The 20,159-nt window shown below is 42.9% G+C and overlaps 2 protein-coding genes across 9 annotated transcripts in view; one reads left to right on the forward strand and one right to left on the reverse strand.

The window, feature by feature from the left end:
- The window catches only part of TENM2 (teneurin transmembrane protein 2), a 1,031,222-nt gene extending 1,020,750 nt beyond the window's left edge, over positions 1 to 10,472 (forward strand). For all 3 annotated transcript variants that reach the window (XM_054036715.1, XM_054036716.1, XM_054036717.1), the window contains 3 exons: positions 288 to 1,902; positions 5,380 to 5,510; positions 8,568 to 10,472. In XM_054036715.1, the coding sequence (XP_053892690.1) occupies positions 288 to 1,902; positions 5,380 to 5,510; positions 8,568 to 9,329 (2,508 nt within the window). In that variant the 3' untranslated portion in view covers positions 9,330 to 10,472. The remainder of the gene's footprint in view (positions 1 to 287; positions 1,903 to 5,379; positions 5,511 to 8,567) is intronic.
- LOC128841575 (collagen alpha-1(I) chain-like) overlaps positions 1,910 to 20,159 on the reverse strand; it is a 63,367-nt gene continuing 45,117 nt past the window's right edge. Inside the window, exons 2-4 of one of the 6 annotated variants that reach the window (XR_008445877.1) lie at positions 6,398 to 6,500; positions 3,405 to 3,508; positions 1,910 to 2,144 (exon numbers count right to left, since the gene is read on the reverse strand). Coding sequence is in view for 4 of the 6 variants with exons in the window: in XM_054036720.1 (XP_053892695.1) it covers positions 2,028 to 2,144; positions 3,402 to 3,508 (224 nt within the window). In the remaining 2 variants the exon portion in view is untranslated. Of the gene's footprint in view, positions 2,145 to 3,401; positions 3,509 to 5,341; positions 5,431 to 6,397; positions 6,501 to 20,159 lie in introns of those variants that run through there. The other 5 variants (XR_008445878.1, XM_054036724.1, XM_054036723.1 and 2 more) reach the window with 5 other exon arrangements.

Consider the following 20,159-nt stretch of genomic DNA (forward strand, 5'->3'; position numbering starts at 1 on the left):
AAAACAGCAAAGGAAGAGGGTGGAAGAGGTTGATACAATGTTCCTTTCATTTCCTTCTCGGGATTGATCTTTTTCTCAAAGAGGAAAATGTACTTATCACAGATGTTGGCAATATATTCATACTGTTGGGCAGCATTGCACCTAGACGTATTTGGATTTTATTTATATTTTTTATTATTGTAACACTGAAACCTAGTCAATAAATTTTTGATTTAAAAATGTGCTTTTTCCCCATAAATTCAGAAAGTGAAAGAAACTGAATCTTTGTCTTTTTATTTTTTCAATAGTCCATGGTACTACTGCTTCAGAGCCAACGGCAGTACATCTTTGAGTACGATTCCACAGACCGTCTCCATGCTGTCACCATGCCTAGTGTTGCTCGGCACAGCATGTCCACTCATACATCTATTGGCTACATTAGGAATATTTATAACCCTCCTGAAAGCAATGCTTCAGTGATTTTTGATTACAGCGATGATGGGAGGATTTTGAAAACATCTTTTTTAGGAACTGGTCGACAAGTCTTCTACAAGTATGGGAAACTATCCAAGCTGTCTGAAATTGTTTATGATAGCACTGCAGTTACTTTTGGATATGATGAAACTACTGGAGTTCTGAAAATGGTTAACTTACAGAGTGGTGGCTTTTCATGCACAATCCGGTACCGTAAAATTGGTCCACTGGTTGACAAACAAATCTACAGGTTTTCTGAAGAAGGCATGGTCAATGCAAGGTTTGATTACACCTATCATGATAATAGCTTTCGGATTGCTAGCATCAAGCCTATAATAAGTGAGACTCCTCTTCCCGTTGATCTTTATCGTTATGATGAGATCTCCGGCAAAGTAGAGCATTTTGGCAAATTTGGAGTAATTTATTATGATATAAATCAAATAATTACTACTGCAGTGATGACACTGAGTAAACACTTTGATACCCATGGGCGCATTAAAGAAGTTCAGTATGAAATGTTCAGATCACTCATGTATTGGATGACAGTCCAGTATGACAGCATGGGAAGAGTAACAAAGAGAGAACTGAAGCTTGGACCTTATGCCAACACAACCAAATATACCTATGATTATGATGGTGATGGGCAGCTCCAAAGTGTGGCAGTAAATGACAGACCAACCTGGCGTTATAGTTATGATCTGAATGGGAATCTTCATCTCTTGAATCCAGGGAACAGCGTACGGTTGATGCCACTACGCTATGATCTAAGAGACAGAATTACACGTCTGGGTGACATGCAGTACAAAATTGATGATGATGGGTTCCTATGTCAACGAGGCTCAGATATATTTGAGTACAACTCAAAAGGTCTCTTAACAAGAGCTTACAACAAAGCAAGTGGATGGAGTATTCAGTACCGTTATGATGGGTTAGGGCGAAGGGCTTCTTGTAAGACTAACTTGGGGCACCATCTTCAGTACTTTTATGCTGACCTTCACAACCCAATGAGAATGACACATGTTTACAATCATTCCAATTCAGAAATTACTTCTCTATACTATGATCTACAAGGCCATCTCTTTGCAATGGAAAGCAGCAGTGGAGAAGAATACTATGTTGCCTCCGATAACACAGGTACACCACTAGCAGTATTCAGTATTAATGGCCTCATGATCAAGCAGCTTCAGTACACTGCATATGGAGAGATATATTATGATTCCAACCCTGACTTTCAATTGGTCATTGGATTTCATGGAGGGCTGTATGATCCTCTGACCAAGCTGGTTCATTTTACTCAGAGAGACTATGATGTTCTAGCTGGGCGTTGGACATCGCCCGATTACACAATGTGGAAAAATATTGGTAAGGAGCCTGCTCCATTCAACTTATACATGTTCAAGAGCAACAACCCTCTCAGCAATGAACTTGATTTAAAGAATTACGTAACAGGTGAGAACTCATTAACGGTTGTTTACTAAAAGGTTTTAGTGCAAATTTCTAAAGTTTAGAATTTTGTGTTGGAAAAAGAAATAGATCAAACTTCTCCATTCCAGGACTTTCCTTCCGCTGTCTCCTCATCCACCTGCAGAACCTTCTCCCATCAAGCTAGGACCATCTTCCCATTCGGTAGTATGAAAAGGACAGCGTAGTCTTGACCCCTGACTCTTGGTTGTGACCCCCAGTTTAAGAACCTATGAAAGAGAGGCACACATGACTATTAAATAAAGGGGAATCATCTTCAACTAATAATAAATAATAATATTTAGTTTTTATGTAGCACTTTTCATGTAGATTTCAAAGTGCCATGCAACAGACAGTACCATTATCCCCACTTTGCAAAGGGGAAAGACGAAGACAATTGAAACTGAGTGCCCCAAGTCATCCAGCAGGTCAGTGGCAGAGTCAGGAATTAGGACTCAGGTCTTTTGACCCCCAGTCCAATGCCCTGTCCCTTCAATAGTATCCTCAGAATTACCTACTGACTTTGTCCATGGGCACAACATGAATTACTACCAAGAGTGGCACTGATTAAACATTTCTTTACTTTCCCCATTCTGCCTTTAAACTCCAACCTATTTTTAGCTCTTGCTTTAAGAAAATAACCTTAATGTTTTAAACAATGTTTCCTCTTGGAAGACTGAGGAACATCTGTAGTGTTAGGATGTGGAGACAATAAATCAGTTTAGATTGCATGTACTGGGTTTGGGTGACACATCTAACTTCCTCTCAGTTACTACTAATTTGCCACTTAGTAGGATCACATAGTACTTGAACTAGCTGCAAACCATTTTTTAAAAAGAAAGGTAATTAAGATGTATTCAGGAGAAACTCTCTGAGAAGTGAGTCTGCAGCATGTTGTAATTAAAAACAGCAGTACGATTTAAAAAACAAAAAATAGAGCTACCCCAGGTTTAGTGGCAGCACTTCAAGAAAAGTTATATTGTGACTATGACTACATTGTGTGTGCATAATTTCTCAGGTTGCCCTTCAGTCATTTTGCATTCTGAAGACACTAGTATTTGCTCTTGATACTGGGAAAAAAATTATCAGTGATCAAAAATATCTTGAATTCTTGGGGTCTAATTCTGTGGTCCTTAATTGAACAAAACTATCAATGTCCGTCAGGGTTTGGCTCAATTAATAACTGCACACTTTGGCCTCTAGTGATTAACTTCAGAAGCCCCCAAACCCAATGGGTCTTGTCTCACTTTAAGAGATTTCATTGCACTCAGAAGATGTTATATTTATTTTCATTCTTGCAGCCACAGAAGAAATTCAGAAAAGATACACTAATTGCTTGTACAATATGAACTTTTAATTCCACCAAAAATGGTTTATTACTAATGGAGATACGTGCTGCTATCATAGGATTCCCTGGGCTAAAAGAATGTTCTTGGAAAAGAAGTTGTTATATATAGAGTTAATTTTCATAAGTGAGAAATACATACAACCTTCAAACACCATCCTCTAGACATATTTACAGTTAACACTTGATGCTGATTTGCTGACAGCTTTTTGCTGCGGAAAAGAATTTCTCCAGCTGTGTAACGACATCCTGTGAAGAACATTAGAAATAGAAAATAATGAACTATTAGAAAAAAAGGAGGTTCTCTCTCAATTGCCAAATGAGGACAGCTAAAGTAAATTGTTTGGGAGGTAATGTTCTGCCATATGATAAACTGAAGCCATGAGAAAAAGGAGTAATTGTCCTATCCTGTATATAGCTTAAGGGAAAATGTATAATATAATGGAAGATCTGTACACATTTCTTTATTGTAACTGGGATAGAATCTGAAATTTTGTACAACATTATTTATTTCAGTATCTCAAGGAACAACAAAAATTAAGCTTACACATTTAAAACTTCTCCACCCACTAAAATTAGATTTGTAATGGCTCATTCCACCCCACCCCTAAAAGACACTAGGAAAACAAACTTCTAACATGCCCTGGATGTCAACAGATTCAAGCTCGTCAAGCTCTTCTTAATTTCAAACAATTAAAAACAAATTTTTGATTTTTTTTCAGTGAAACCCCAGAGCAAAAAGTTTTCAATCTCCCTCCCTATTTTCAGAGAGAAAGGAGTAAGGAGGGAAAAATTAGAAACATTTTCAATAAAAATGTTCACAAAATTTTTGAATAATCCAAAAGCCATTCCTTTCCAAAACTTGCAGACTGAATATTTTGAATACTTTTGGAAAAATTCTTTCAACCACTTAAGTCATGTTGCTTAATGCACTGCTGGAAGATATTCAGACACTACTATGATGAGCGCAGGATAGCAACCTATATAGAATAGAACAGAATCATCTGGTAGTCAGGATCCAAATCAGATAGAGCTTTTGGGGGGGAAAACCAATACCTTGAACTTCACAAAAACTGACATTGGAGCAGAGGAGGAATGCTCCCTGTGAAACATAACTATATAAGGCCTTGATCCTGCAAAGAGTTATGCATGTGTTTTACTTTATGAAGTTGACTTGAATGGAACTACTCACCTGCTTAAATTTTTGCCGGAGTAGGGCCTAAGAGGGGAACCATGTTTTGTGCCAGAGGAAGTTTCCAAGCGTTCTCACAAGCTAGAGTGACCAGATGGGATGAAGAAAATATCGGGACACATGGAGGGGGAGGGGATCCTGCCAGCAGAGCGAAAAAAAGAAAGCGGAGTCCCGCCAGCAGAGCAAGGAAGAAAAAAAAAAAAAGCACAGTCCCACTGGCGGAACAAAACAAAACAAAAAACAGGAATGCGAAATATCGAGACAAATTGCGTCCCGACCAAACATGGGTCGGGATGCGGGACAAATGACTAAAAATCGGGACAGTCCCGATTTTATTGGGACGCCTGGTCACCCTATCACAAGCATTAATCCAGTATCACCCAGTGTAGCTCCATTGTAGTAATCCAAACAGGAGGTGACAGAGCTATGGGTAACTATGGTGAACTGTAGGAAATGTTTAGGTCACTCATATATTGGATGTTAGTTCCATATGACAATATGGAAAGAGTAACCAGAGAGCTGATATAGAATCAGAAATGGAGGGCTGGAAGGAACCTCAAGAAGTCATCTAATCCATCCACTGAGACAAGATTAAATATACCTAGACCATCCCTGACAGAAGTTTGTCTAACCTGTTCTTAAAAACTTCACTTCACAGAGATTCCACAACCTCTGTAGGTAGCCTATTCCAGTGCTTAACTATCCTTCTAGTTATATGTCACTGTTCGCTATTTATAGTGTATTGAAAATCGTCATTCTTGCATCAGTTCACTCTGGAAGAGTACAATTGTGAGAGCTGCCAAGCAATAACAGGTTAGAAATTCGGAGGCCAAACTCTACTTGAAATCAAGAGTTGAGGCCATAGATTCCCTGAGATACATATTACACACCTTCGTTTTTCACTCATTTATTTACTTTTGATTTTTAGATGTGAAGAGCTGGTTGGTGATGTTTGGATTTCAGCTCAGCAACATCATTCCTGGTTTCCCTAGAGCAAAAATGTACTTTGTGCCACCTTCATATGAGTTGTCAGAGAGTCAAGCCTGTGAAAATGGACAGGTATGCTGAAGTTCTTGGTGTCTTAAATAGATTTTGTTATTCTTATATTGTATTTGGGTATCATTTTATGACTATAGACATAGGGTCTACAATAAACAGAGTGCACAATATTTATTTCATAGTGATATGAAATTCAATATAGTCAGCTTTTGTAGTAGTGAACATGCCATCTTTCTTACCAACCTAGATTATTACCATAATAGCAGTATCATTAGCTCTTTGTATATACCCTTGAATTGTTACTCTATTAACAATAGCAAATGGAAATCTCAATGTGTAACTTACCATCTGTTCAATCTATATCATTATATGCCTTTTATTTATATCAATAAAAATGTGATTTGTAATTACTGTACTATTAAAGAACAGTTTTACTCACAATATTGTATAGGGGAAAATAATATTTTTTGTTTGCTTGGGGGTTTAATTTTTGGCAAGCTTGGGTTGTAACTTTTGGTGTTGCAATTAAAATTAAAAGTAAAGTGATGTTAACTTTTTTGCCCGATTAGGAAAGGCATATGCTTACACACACACACACACACATACACACACACTTGAAATTATCCAAATACTGGGCCAATTTCTAGTCTCAGAAGTCAGTGGAGTTACTCCACATTTATAGTAATGTAACTAGTCTTAGAATAAAATTTTAAAAGCATCTAAGTGAATCAGGAGCCCAAGTTCTATTTTCAAAAGTAATTAATTTTTGGCCTGGTCTACACCTAAAACGTATATTGCTCAGGGAAGTGAAATATTCACCCCCCTGAGAGACATAGTTAAACGGACCTAATCCACCTCTACTGGCTGGTCTACACTGGGGGGGAAAAGGGGGGAGGGAAATTGATCTAAGATACGCAACTTCAGCTACGTATCTTAGTTCGACTTACCTGGCCGTCTTCACAGCGGCAAGTCGACCGCCGCGGCCAGGGCCGGCTTTAGGAAGTGCGGGGCCCGATTCGAACAGTTTTGACGGGGCCCCGGCAGGGATGACTGAAAAAAAAAAAAACACGTAAAAAAACATGTGGGGCTTGTTCTCACTGGGCGGCACTTGTAGTCTTTGGTTTGTCCTTCACTCGCTCCGGGTCTTTGGTGGCACTGAAGGACCTGCTGCCAAAGTGCTGCCGAAGACCCAGAGCAAGTGAAGGACCCGCCGCTGAAGTGCCGCCGAAGACCCGGAACGCTGCCGGGTGAGTAAAAATTAAAAAGGAGCCTCTAGCCAGGGAAGGGATTCTCAGCCACTTGCCCCCACCCCGGCGGCCCTGCCACTGGGCGCGGGGCCCTCTTAGGCGCGGGGCCCGATTCGGGGGAATTGGTGGAATTGGCCTAAAGCCGGCCCTGGCCGCGGCTCCCTCGTCGACTCCGCTTACTCCTCCTGCCGAGGTGGAGTATGGGCGTCAATTCAAGGATCGATTTATCGCATCTAGATGAGACCCGATAGATCGATTACTACCCGCCGATCCGGTAGGTAGTGTAGACGTGGCCTAGGTCAATGAAAGAATTCTTCCATCGACCTACATACTGCCTCTCTTGAGAGGCGGGTTTACTACAGTGATAGAAGAACTCGCAGCTGTGCTGCTGTAGCATTCTAGTGTAGACCTACCCTAAGCTCTTAGGTGCCTATACCTCATTGAAAGTCTACAAGACTTAGGCTCCTAAGTCACTTTTGAAAATGTGACTTAGGTTCCTTAGGCACATGGCACATTTTTACCCTTATATCTTCTAGGTCAGAATGTTCAGAAATTATACATAATCTGTTAATAAATTGGTTCCATTGGTTCTACAGAGCCTCTTTAAAAGTTTTAGCTGATTGACTCCTGAATACTCTTGTGATGGACATGGTGTAGATAACCAAGATAGATAAATCTGTATACATATACTATACAAATCTGAAAAGACAAATGCACAAAAAGTATTTTTATCTAACATTAATCAATTCTATGGTACTTTGAAAATTGAGTCCTTTATGTTGGTTTAGGTAACTGCAATATGTGTATGTACTGCTCTCTTTAGTTGGTTCACTGCATAACACTGTACAGTGTATAGACCAGCAACAACAGTTTGAGTGGTACCTTCTATTGCTGAGGTGGGCAAAATGTGGCCTGCAGGCCACATTCGGCCCGCAGGACTGTTCTCCCTGGCCCCTGAGCTCCTGGCCTGGGAGGCTAGCCCCTGGCTCCTCCCCTACTATTCCCCCTCCCCCGCAGCCTCGTTGTGGTCTGGGCAGCGGGGCAGCGAGCTCCTGGGGCAGCGCAGCTGCAGAGCCCGGCCTGACCCGGGTGCTCTATGCTGCACGGTGCGTGGCTGGCTCCAGCATGGCTGCCTGTCATGGTGCAGCCACGCCACCAGCCACCGATGCTCCAGGCAGCACAGTAAGGGGGGAGGGAGGTTGGATAGAGAGCAAGGGAGTTTGGGGGGGTGGTCAGGGGCTGGGGGTGTGGATAGGGGTCGGGGCGGTCAGAGGCGGGGAACAGTGGGGTTGAATGGGGACAGGGGTTCCGGGGGCAGTCAGGGAGATGGGGTGGTTGGATGGGGCAGAGGTCCCGGAGGGGGCAGTCAGGAATAAGAGGAGGGGTTGGATGGGGCAGCTGGGGGCAGTCAGGGGTGAGGGTTCCGGGGGTGGTCAGGGGACAGGGAGAAGGGGTGGTTGGATGGGACAGGGGTCCTGGGAGGGCAGTCAGGAAGGGGAGGGGGTGTTGGATGCGGTGGTGGGGGGCAGTTAGGGGTGGGGTGGTCCGGGGGCAGTCATCAGGGAACGGGGGGGTTGGATGGGGCAGGAATCCCAGGGGACCATCAGGGGTGAGAAGCAGGGGCGGTCAGATGGGGGCGGGGGGAGGCCACGCCTGCCTGTTTGGGGAGGCACAGTCTCCCCTAACCGGCCCTCCATACAATTTCTGAAACCCGATGCAGCCCTCAGGCCAAAAATTTTGCCCGCCCCTGTTCTATAGCTTATAGTTTTTTACAGCACCATTTCTCATTGTTCTTTTTAATAAGGTTTAAAATGGGACTCTGAAGTCAGCATTTTCAGGCTGTCTATATCTTATTTGTTTATTTTTGCAGCTAATTACTGGAGTCCAACAGACAACAGAAAGACACAATCAAGCATTCATGGCCCTTGAGGGACAGGTCATCTCTAAAAGATTACATGCCAATATCAGAGAGAAAGCTGGGCACTGGTTTGCAACAACTACTCCCATTATTGGGAAAGGGATCATGTTTGCTGTGAAGGAAGGCCGCGTAACAACTGGCATTTCCAGCATAGCCACAGAAGACAGCAGAAAAATTGCCTCTGTGCTTAACAATGCTTACTACCTGGAAAAGATGCACTACAGCATTGAGGGAAAGGATACCCATTACTTTGTCAAGATTGGCTCATCCGACAGTGACCTTGTCACCCTGGCGATGACCAGTGGGCGGAAGGTATTGGACAGCGGAGTAAACGTCACAGTTTCCCAACCAACCCTCCTTATCAATGGAAGGACTCGAAGGTTTACCAATATTGAATTCCAGTATTCTACCCTGCTACTTAACATACGGTACGGACTGACCCCTGACACACTGGATGAAGAAAAGGCACGAGTGTTAGACCAAGCTCGACAGCGAGCCTTGGGATCAGCATGGGCCAAAGAGCAGCAGAAGGCACGGGATGGCAAAGAGGGCAGCCGCCTATGGACTGATGGAGAGAAGCAGCAGCTTTTGAGCACAGGAAGGGTTCAAGGTTACGAGGGATACTATGTACTTCCAGTGGAGCAGTACCCAGAGCTAGCAGACAGTAGCAGCAACATCCAGTTTTTAAGACAGAACGAAATGGGAAAGAGGTAACAAATTAACCTGCTGTCATCCTCTGCTGGATGAATCAGTAGTCACAACTGTTATCTCCTCTCCTAAGGAGATGAAGACCTAACTGGGGGCACTAGGCTGAGCTACTTTGGGATAGTAAGTGGCAAGAAAGCTCACATTTTTTGAGTTAAATGCTACTGTTCAAGTGATTAAAAACCACATCCTGAAGTGGACTAAAGCCAGACTGATAACTTTAACCATACAAATTAAAAAGTACCCCTAAAATATTACCCACTTGTTCTGGGTCTAAAGAAAAAAAAGAAATAAAAATAGAAAAAAGGCCTCATATTATATTACCTCACTCCATTCACACGTGAGCAAACTAAGAAATTCAAGAGGGCCACCTTCTCTAGACCAGCTGAGGAAACAAAAATGATTCACACTGCTTGTTTGATAAATATTCAAGAGGTTTCCGTTTAAAGCAAGATACAGGTGCATTTAAAACATGACTTTGGGGTGATTTGTGTGTAATAACTGGAGGAAAATGAGAATGCAAGCAAGAGACCACTGGAAATACTAAATTAAAAAATTATTTAAAAAATAACAAACCTGCACTTGCACTCAGACCCTGAATTTGTCTGGCCTGAAGTTTAATTTATTCAAAGAGGGCAGAGTGTAAAGTTAAATTCAAAATGGTGGCTATAATCACTACAAATAAATTTCATACTCTGTTTGTCTTTGAAGATTCCATTGTGGACAGTATAACACAGTTACAGGGTGTAGTCTGTTTAGATTCAGTAGTTTGTTGGTATCAGTTCCAGTAGAGCTGTGGGCATTGTGTTACACTATTGCAAATGGGCACCACTTCAGATCACCCTGTACATACATCAGCCAGAAGGCACAATCACTGTTTCAGATTTTAAAATTATTAGTGTGTTTGTTTGGTCGAGAAACTGAGACAATCACATTATGGTCACCACAAAAAATTAAAAAAAAAAAAAAAAAAAAAAAAGCTAAGAACTTTGGTACAAGAACTTTTTTGTAATATACATGTATGAATTGTTCATTGAGTTTTTATATTAATTTTAATTTGCTGCTAAGCAAAGAATAGAGACAGGCAAAGATAATTTATGGCAAAGTGTTTAAATTGTTTATACGTAATAAAGTCTCTAAAACTCCCGTGAATTATTTGTCTCTATTGTGGAAATGTTTTGAGAAAGAAAATTGTGTAGCTGTGGATCTGTCTATATAACCTAGTACATGCAATCTTTTAGATGCAGAAATGGTGTGCTAGTATCATACATTGTACAAATTCTATTAATATCCCTTCCTCTGGACTCCAGGTAAGCTATACATTCACCAGCAGCTCTGTTACGAGTGTTAAACTGGCAGACATTTTTAAAAGCATTTGCCATGGAGCAGAACAAAAATAATTTGGGGAAACCAATGAAATACAAGTTATGTTGATAAAGCGACTGAAAAAGTTAGTGTGGGGGGGAAAGCCCTACAGGCAGGTGTGCAGATATAGGACCCAATTCTGCAACTGGATATGTAAACCGCAAACAGAGCCATTCTACCATCACTGACTCAATTTTAGAGGCAGGGCCATAATTACTTTATTGCACCCTACCTTTACCAAGCCTGCAGCCCTTTCTATCTACATTGAACAGACTGTCGGACTACTACTGCTCCCATTTACATTGGTGTACATTGACTTAGTGGAGGTTTTTTCTCGACTCATGGTAGTGTATCTCTGAGCAGACCTTGTTCTAGTGACATCTTATTCAAGGTTGTTGCCCAACTGGTGAGACACCTGGCATCAGATATCAATGCCAGCCTTTTCGAAACTTTTCATTTAGCTCTAGTGGCTACCACTTTGGGGTTCTTAATTAGGGTTGCCAACTTTCTACTTGCAGAAAACCGAACACCCTTGACCCACCCCCTGCCCCGCCCCTTCTCTGGGGCCCCGCCCCCTGCTTATTCCATTCCCCCTCCCCCTCCCTGTCGCTCGCTCTCTCCACCCTCACTGACTCACTCATTTTCACTAGGGTGGGGCAAGTGCTCCAGCTGGGGGTGCGGCCTCTGGGGTGAGGCCAGGGATGAGGGGGTTGGGGTACAGGAGGGGGCTCCGGGCTGGGGGTGAAGCCAAAGGGTTTGGAGTATAGGAGTTGGCTTTGGGCTGAGGCAGGGGGTTGGGGTGTGGGAGGGGATACAGGCTGTGGGGGGGTGAGGGTTCCAGGGAGGGGCCAGAAATGAGGGGTTCAGGGTGTGGGAGGGGGCTCTGGGCTGGGGCACGGGGGGTGAGGGGTGACGGCTCTGGCTGGGGGTGTGGGCTCTGGGGTGGGGCTGGAGATGAGGGATTTGAGGTGCAGGAGGTGCTTTGGGCTGGGACCGAATGGTTTGGAGGATGGAAGGGGGGATCAGGGCTGGGGCAGGGGGTTGGGGTATGGGAGGGGGGTCAGGGGTGTAGGATCCGGGTGGCGCTTACATCAAGCAGCGGCATGTCCCCCATCCAGCTCCTACATGGAGGCACAACCAGGCGCTCTTCACACTGTCCTGTCCACGGGCCCTGCAGCCCCCATTGGCTGCAGTTCCTGGCCAATGGGAGCTGCAGAGCTGGTGCCTGGGGCAGGGACTGTGTGCAGAGCTCCCTGGCTGCCCCTACACCTAGGAGCCAGAGTGGGGGACGTGCCACTGCTTCCGGGAGATGTGTGGCTCCACGGCAGGCAGGGAACCTGCCTTAGCCCTGCTGCGCTGCCAACCAGACTTTTAATGGCCCGGTCAGTGGTGCTGACTGGAACCGCTAGTGTCCCTTTTTGATCAGGTGTTCTGGTCAAAAACCAGACACCTGGCAACCCTATTCCTAATTCAAGTCCAAACACCTGCTCTTCATTCTATTAATAGTTCCAGATGGCTTGCATGGCCAGATTTTTATATGGCTGAAGGAATGCTGAAATGCATCTGAGCAGTTCTGAAGCGGAATCATTTCCCTGAACTAAGACAGTTTATTCACATGTTATGTAGAAGTTTAATTTTACTTTTGTGAAAGGCTGCAGAGAAGATATTGCTATTTCCACTGATATCAATGAATATACACAATTCATTATGTCCACTTATTAGGCCACATTTTAAGACGTGACCCGATGATTTCAGTTGCATTTTTTTCAAAAAAGCGCACACACATTTTTATCAACTGCCTGACTGCACCACCACCACCCCACCCCCAGGACTGGTAAAGATGTAATTGCCATTCTTCGCTCGTGCAATTAGCAAATTTCTTGAATTTCAATTTTATTTTTGAGTACGCTTCAAAAGACAATAAAAAGTGATTATCAATAGCCACACAAAACAGATTCACTCTGTTGATGAGAAACAGCCAGCCATGAAAATAAAGTTAAAGATTTCTGCTATATGCAAAAACAGGAGGAACGTTTGAAGTTCCTCTCTAATGTAACTAACCCTTCGCTTCTGGGGATAATAGAAGGAAATTTGACAGTGTCCAGTTTCCTCCTGCTTTTAGTTTAATCAGGAATCATCACCAGGTGAATTTAGAGATCAGTTCTACATTTGGGACTGTGGGCCTCTTTATAATCCAAGAGGTGATGTTCTTATGAGTTGTGATGGCAACAGAGACCCCTGAGTTAATTGCAGGCTTGAAGTCACTGCGTTCAGTTGTGCTGGAAGCAAAACAATGTGACAAGTTGTGTTGTACCTTCAGCACTTGGCAAGTGCATCCATTTATTAGCATATAAAAACAACTAGTGTAGAGTTTGCTCTATATAAAATAAGTTTTATACAATAGAATCAAAAGCTGTATGTTCCCCTCTGGTGAATGACTTAGTACGTATTTACTATCCATAGCTTGGGCTATTTTGTTTATATCACATTGACTGTTTGCCTGGGGTGTTGGACTTGATGCTTCATTTTATTATCTGACTTTTGACTACAGGGACTAAACAGGTGAGTTAAGCAGTGGGTAGCAGTTGTTGGAAGTTTACTTTTTCTTCAATGAAGATGTGGGTTATTTCTGGCCTGAGCTAATAGGCAGGCATTTCAGTCCATTTTGTACTATGGGATTGTTTTTGTGGTAAAGAAGATTTGAGGATGGTGGGGGGAGGGGAGGAGTCCCTGCAATTCCTCCTTTATTCCTGTACCGAGATCCTATAGATTTAAAAATCAGAATCAGTGCTGCTTTATATTATCCTTCTGCATTCTGATAAAGCAAAAGGGGTCATGATTACAGACAACGGTTAGGAGCTATTTTATATTTAACTTCTACTAAGTGGAGAAGAAGGGGCTGTATCACGTGCTGTCAAGAGTAGGACTCTAGCTCTGTTCTATCTAACTTCTCTGTGCCTACATTTTACTTCACTAATATGATCTGATTGTTATGAAGCATTGGCATTTCATTTAATGTGTGTTGATAAACATTTACCCAGAAGTATTTCTTATGCAATCACGTAATAAGAGGCTCTCTAATAAATGTCTCAGAGGAAGGTGACAGACTGAAGACAGCATTCTTTGAATTGATTTACAGCTTTAGTAGACTCCCCCATAACAGGAAGTACGTAGGATTATTTTCATACCAAACATCAGACAGAGCTCTAGCTATATACTGCAAGTGATATATTGCACATTTGAAGAGAACTAATATTAATAGCCCCTAGGCATGTGGAATCTAGGCATCGAAACAGATTTTGGCCTACATAGTTGATTAACTAGAGCTTTTATTGACACAATATGTCTGTCCTGAGTTGGTGTTACACAAAGAGTAATGAGTGCAGTGTGAGTGTTATAATCAGCACTAGCAGCAAAGAGTCCTGTGGCACCTTATAGACTAACAGACGTATTGGAGCATGAGCTTTCGTGGGTGAATACCCACTTTGTCAGTTGCATCCAACGAAGTGGGTATTCACCCACGAAAGCTCATGCTCCAATACATGTTAGTCTATAAGGTGCCACAGGACTCTTTGCTGCTTTTACAGATCCAGACTAACACAGCTATCCCTTTGATACATAATCAGCACTGTTGACTTTACAAAGTTATGAAAGTACATTACCATACACAATGACTACTTGCTAGCTCTTTTTCATGTAATTACAATAGAGGAAAACTTCTAATGTATTTTACTTTCCCATTAAGTAGTTTACTCAGGCCTAGTCTACACTGCGAGGGGAAAGATCTAAATTACACAACTTCAGCTACTTGAATAACGTAGCTGAAATCGACGTACTTAGATCGACTTACTGTGATGTCTTCACTGCGGTAAGTTGACTGCTGCCACTCCCCTGTTGACTCCGCCTGCGCCTCTTGCAGCGGTGGAGTACAGGAGTCGACGGAAGAGCGCTCGGGGATCAATTTTATCGCATCTAGACTAGACTCGATAAATCAACCCCTACTGGATTGATCGCTGCCTGCCAATCCAGCGGGTAGTGTAGACATACCCTCAGAGTAAGTAGGACTTTGCAGACCTCACTCTCAGGATTTGACTCATCCTAATTTCTGAGACAGAGACTGCATCTGCAGGGAGATTCCAAATTACCCTAAAACGTGTTGCTTTAAGATGATCTTTCGTTTCTATGCTGAAATTTTAGGACAGCTGCAGCTAGGGTGACCAGATGGCAAGCAAAATCAGGACAGGGAGTGGGGGGTAATAGGAGCCTATATAAAAAAAAAAAAAGCCCCAAATGTCAAGACTGTCCCTATACAATTGGGACCTCTGGTCACCCTAGCTGCAGCTGGCCCTAACTCCCTCCTACACAGGGCTTCTCCATCTAGTGGTTCGTAGGTAGAGCAGATTGGAAAATGTTACAAAAGCCATTTAAATTTTAGCCAAATAAATTATGATCAGATACTATTCACCTTTTTCTCTTTAAATATTCTGGGTGGGGGTTTTCAAATGCATTTGCATAACTTAGGAAAAGCACAAATCCTGTTGATTTTCAATAGAATTTTTCTGAGTGTTTTGGGTATTTTGAAAATGCCACCCTTTTATAGCACCTAGTCTACTGGTACCCACTCAGCCTCCCAATAAAATCTTTGAAGTGAACTCGTGGGAACCTCAGGCTCCTCTTTCCTTCCCGGACAAGCAGGTAATGCCACTCAGAATTCCCAGAGACAGACCAGAGGTTACGAATATGCCTGCGTTCTTAGATCAACTGACTCTTCTTATCCATTGACTATTCTGCTAAAGGCCACATAAGCCAATTTCAAAGCATCTCTTTTTCATCCCACCCACCCTATTAAGCTTCTTCTCATGTTTCCATGGAGAATCTCTACTATGTATAAGGATGTGTCTTAAGTCTTTGCATGATGCCTCCCAAGACTGCTTGCCAAGACCTCTGCAAGTTATACAATTGCTTACAGAAAACTAATATCCCAAGGAACTCTAGCATACAAATAAATAGTCCTCCCCGTGCCAATGACTGTTTTGTAAGGAAAGTCTAAATCACACCATTAGATTCTTAGCCAAGAAAAAAAATTCTGTGCCCTTCACACAATAAAGATCCATAAACTTCCACTCCAGAGACTTATTGCCCAGTCTTGGCTCTACGTTTTTAGACAATTTACTCTCTGTCCTAGAAAGCAGGGAGAGGAGGCAATTTTCATTCCTCCTCAAACACTGTCACTAATCAGAGGTGGTCTCCTACAGTTTCAGCAATGGCAAAAATATACTGAAAATGAGTAGTGGGAGAACCCCAAAGGTGTGGCACTCTGGTTTGGTTTGGATAGGCACCCTAATGCTCGGGTGCTTTTCCAAACTTTACAATATAGAGTCACCCACTGCTCAAGCTAAATGTGAGGGGGAACTGGGTGGTTATCTTCTTGGGTAGGATCAGTCAGAACACTGGCTTCTCTGTGGTGGACTTTATGGTTTCCCCATTTCCCTTTGCTGAGTCTCCTTGTTCTAGTCTCCCCTCCGTCCTTCTACAATCCCTTTACTTTCCCTGTTGTCTCTCACCACGACGCCATCTGATATATGTCCATCCCCTCATACCTCCTTGAGGGTTCTCCATTCATATCGGCCTCTTTTTGCTACCACTCCTCTACTTTCTTTTAGGGTTACTTATGGGGTTGCGATTAACCTAACACCAAGGCTGGAGTGGAGCAAATCCTGTTTCTACTGTGGGAAAGCGATTTAAGTGATCACATTTCACTCTCCCAGGTTCCTCAGTTACACTGTCCCAACTAGACAATCCTGCCTTTACATTTCCTCCACTTAAAATGCATTTGGTCATGTGCCAGATTAAGGATACCCGCTTCAAAGAAGTCTTTGCTCCGAAGCCTGCTTTCTCAAAATTCAATGCACTGCTGGGTGTCACAGTCACTCCCTTGCCAGGCACAGACTGGCCTCACTCTTCAATCAATATGAATATTAATTGGCTTCTGTCTGGTATATCTGCAGACGGGTATGAAATGGTTACCCATTTGAGATGCAATCCAGCAGCACACTGTAGCTCAGCTATCCCCGGTGTCCCAGACATGATGGGACAAAGTCTGCTCGTATTGAGAGATGCCTTACTCTGCAACTAGCCTCATAGATGTCAGTGGGGTTATGCTGAAGAACAGTACTCCTCAATGTGAGTTAGAGGAGCAGAATCTGGCCTCTTGCGACCAAATGACACGCAAGCTGCAAATACACAACTGTGTGACACGTATGTCTGCTTTGACTTTTCAAATCCAAAACTCAAAGGGTGGTGAGTCAAGGTTCTGCTGCACTGTAATCTTTAAAGCCCAAGAATATGGTTCTGGTTTGCGCTACTGGTACAGTCAGGTGGAGAGACAGTGTTTAAGAACATGTTTCCTTAACTGCAAGAGTAGTAGCTTAGATTTTTTTTTATAACCAAAGGAATTCTAAAGGTCTAACTTTGCATTTTTAGCTTCAACAAGTGAGAAGTCAGTTTTGCTTTTCTGGTTTTCATGTTGTCAAGGCTGCTTCCCCACTTTGAACTTTAGGGTACAAATGTGGGGGCCTGCATGAAACTTCTAAGCTTAACTACCAGCTTAGATCTGGTCCACTGCCACCACTCTCGATGCTAATTCCCTTCCCTGGGTAGCCTTGAGAGACTCTTCACCAATTCCCTGGTGAATACAAATCCAAACCCCTTGGATCTTAAAACAAGGAGAAATTAACCATTCCCCCTCCTCCCTTCCACCAACTCCTGGTGGATCAAGATCCAACCCCCTTGGATCTAAAAACAAGGAAAATCAATCAGGTTCTTAAAAAGAAGGCTTTTAATTAAAGAAAAGGTAAAAAATCATCTCTGTAAAATCAGGATGGAAAATAACTTTACAGGGTAATCAAACTTAAAGAGCCCAGAGGACCCCCCTCTAGCCTTAGGTTCAAAGTTACAGCAAACAGAGGTAAACACCCTAGTAAAAGGTACATTTACAAGTTGAGAAAAAAAAGATAAACTAACACGCCTTGCCTGGCTGTTTACTTACGAGTTTGAAATATGAGAGACTTGTTCAGAAAGATTTGGAGAACCTGGATTGATGTCTGGTCCCTCTCAATCCCAAGAACGAACAACTTCCCAAACAAAGAGCACAAACAAAAGCCTTCCCCCTCTTCCCCCAAGATTTGAAAGTATCTTGTCCGCTTATTGGTCCTTTGGGTCAGGTGTCAGCCAGGTTACCTGAGCTTCTTAACCCTTTACAGGTAAAAGGATTTTGGAGTCTCTGGCCAGGAGGGATTTTATAGTACTGTACACAGGAGAGCTGTTACCCTTCCCTTTATAGTTATGACACATGTATTAGCACAATGAATAGGCTGGGCCATGGTTGTGAATACTTAGAATGTTTGATTTTAAAAGCCACCTGCTAGCATTGCTTTTTACAAAGTTATGGAAACATTTAAACTTTGGTTTTAAAATCAAGATGGTGTGTCATCCTCAATGTGATAGTGTCCCTTCAGCTGCCTGTGGAACGAAAAACTTTTTTTCCTCTTGAAGCTGTACCACCATCCTTAAGCCACAAGGTGGCAGCTTTGTCTGCAAGACGTTCAGCAAGTCAGCGGCCTATTTTTGTTTTGTTTTGTTTTTGATAGAATGAAAAATATGCATTTTAAACTTCTGGGTTTGTTTTACTCAAGAGTGTCGCAGCCTGTAACGACAAAGGCAGTAGATCCAAACACCCTTGATATCTGAGAGAAAGGAGTGTGGAGAAAGAAGCATTTAGAGACGGATTTATATTTTATTCAAGCACCTTTTTCTCTAATGGCTGACCTAACATTAGATCAACCTTTAGATCAGGACTTCCTATCCATCAGTTAGTTTGAACAGCAAGGTGAGAGGGATACACAGGGTTCTGCTGTTCAGTGTGTATCTGAAGAATGTCAACAGGCTTGGATACCTTAGGACTGTTTCTGTAGTATACTTTCATTAACATTGCATTAGAAGAGCTCTGGTCTCTGTGGAGTCTTCAGGATCTCTACTTCCTGTAAATAAATACTACTCTTGGAGAGTGTGATACTGCTTCGCTGCCCAAGAGACTGAACTAGTGACCTCCTATGAGGTCTTTCTGGGTTTGTTGGTCAAGTGTGCCTACGTTAATAAGTAAGCATCAAACTTCCCCAAAAATCCAAGTGCATCACACCTGACCTACACTGCCCTGGGAAGCAAAAGGTAATTTACAATTCAGTGTTCTATGCTACTGCATGTCTTGTGCCCACCAGCTTGATTCTCTTGTTAATAGTCTAGCAAACATTTCTAAAGGATATATTAAGTGTAGATCAAAGATACAAGAGTGTTCAACATTAAGTTTTGCGATTTCCAAGCTAGGAAATTCAGAAAGTAAGGTCCCCACAACATTTTCCACTTCATCACCTTGCCCATCTGAGGGGCTTTCACTATCTAATCACAGCAGGCTCACTCACCTGAAAGGACACACCCTCACTCTGGCAAAAAGGAGACTAATTAGCTATTCCTGGCCTGTTCAACACCAAGGAGGCACACCTGCAAGGCTTGTTCTGTGGAGGGGGTTAAAAGGGAAGATCTGCCCCAGGAAGGGGTAGTGGATAGGAAGTGGGCTGTTCTGCCTTGTCTCTCTGATGGCTGATACAGGAACCCCAAGAGAGAGTCAGCAAGAAGCATTACTGCTCCCAAAGCTGCAAGACCCAGCTGCAGAGCAATATGTCCTACAAGGAGGAGCTGGAGTAGACCCCATTTATACTAAGCCCAAAGACTGCCTAAGTTCCAGCTCACCCTTACCTCTCTTTATTTTCCTATGGACTCTCCTCTCACATAAGAGAAGAAAAAGGGGAGAGGACTCTTCTTTTGTTTGCCCCAAGAACCCCCTTGGGCATCCTGCCTTCTCTCTCTGGCTTCTAGGATAGAGAATTGTCTAAAAGGGTAGGGCCATGACTGGGGAATAAGCCCCTGGAGTGGAAGTTTGGGCTCTTTATTGTGTGAAGGGCACAGATTTTTTTTTCCCTTGGCTAAGATTCTCAGGACTTGATTTAGGCATTCCCTACAAAGACAGTGTAAGGACCTGAAGCGGGGTCTGGAGGGGACCCCTGCTGCCCACACACATACTAACCTATTTATTTTAACTAGGTGGAGCTGTGCAAAGGGGTCTGGATTACTGCCCATATGAGCACATTAGTCTGAGACCAGTTAGCAAAGATTTTTCTCTTGAGCCAAAACCTTTTCAACAATTTAACTTTCTCTTCTTCAAAGAAGGAAGTGGGAGTGGAGGTCCCAACTGAGTTAAACAGAAAATGTGGAATATAGGAAATTGTGACCATGGGGCTTGGATGAGTTATCCATTTAGTACAGTAGCACCATTGACAGTTGGCATTACCAGGTGCTTCAGTGGAATATGTGAGAAACACTGTAATAGGCAGCTATAGAATAATTTGCCCATAAGGAGAG

Source organism: Malaclemys terrapin, chromosome 8 (genome assembly GCF_027887155.1).
Source record: "Malaclemys terrapin pileata isolate rMalTer1 chromosome 8, rMalTer1.hap1, whole genome shotgun sequence".
Classification (NCBI taxonomy): domain Eukaryota; kingdom Metazoa; phylum Chordata; order Testudines; family Emydidae; genus Malaclemys; species Malaclemys terrapin.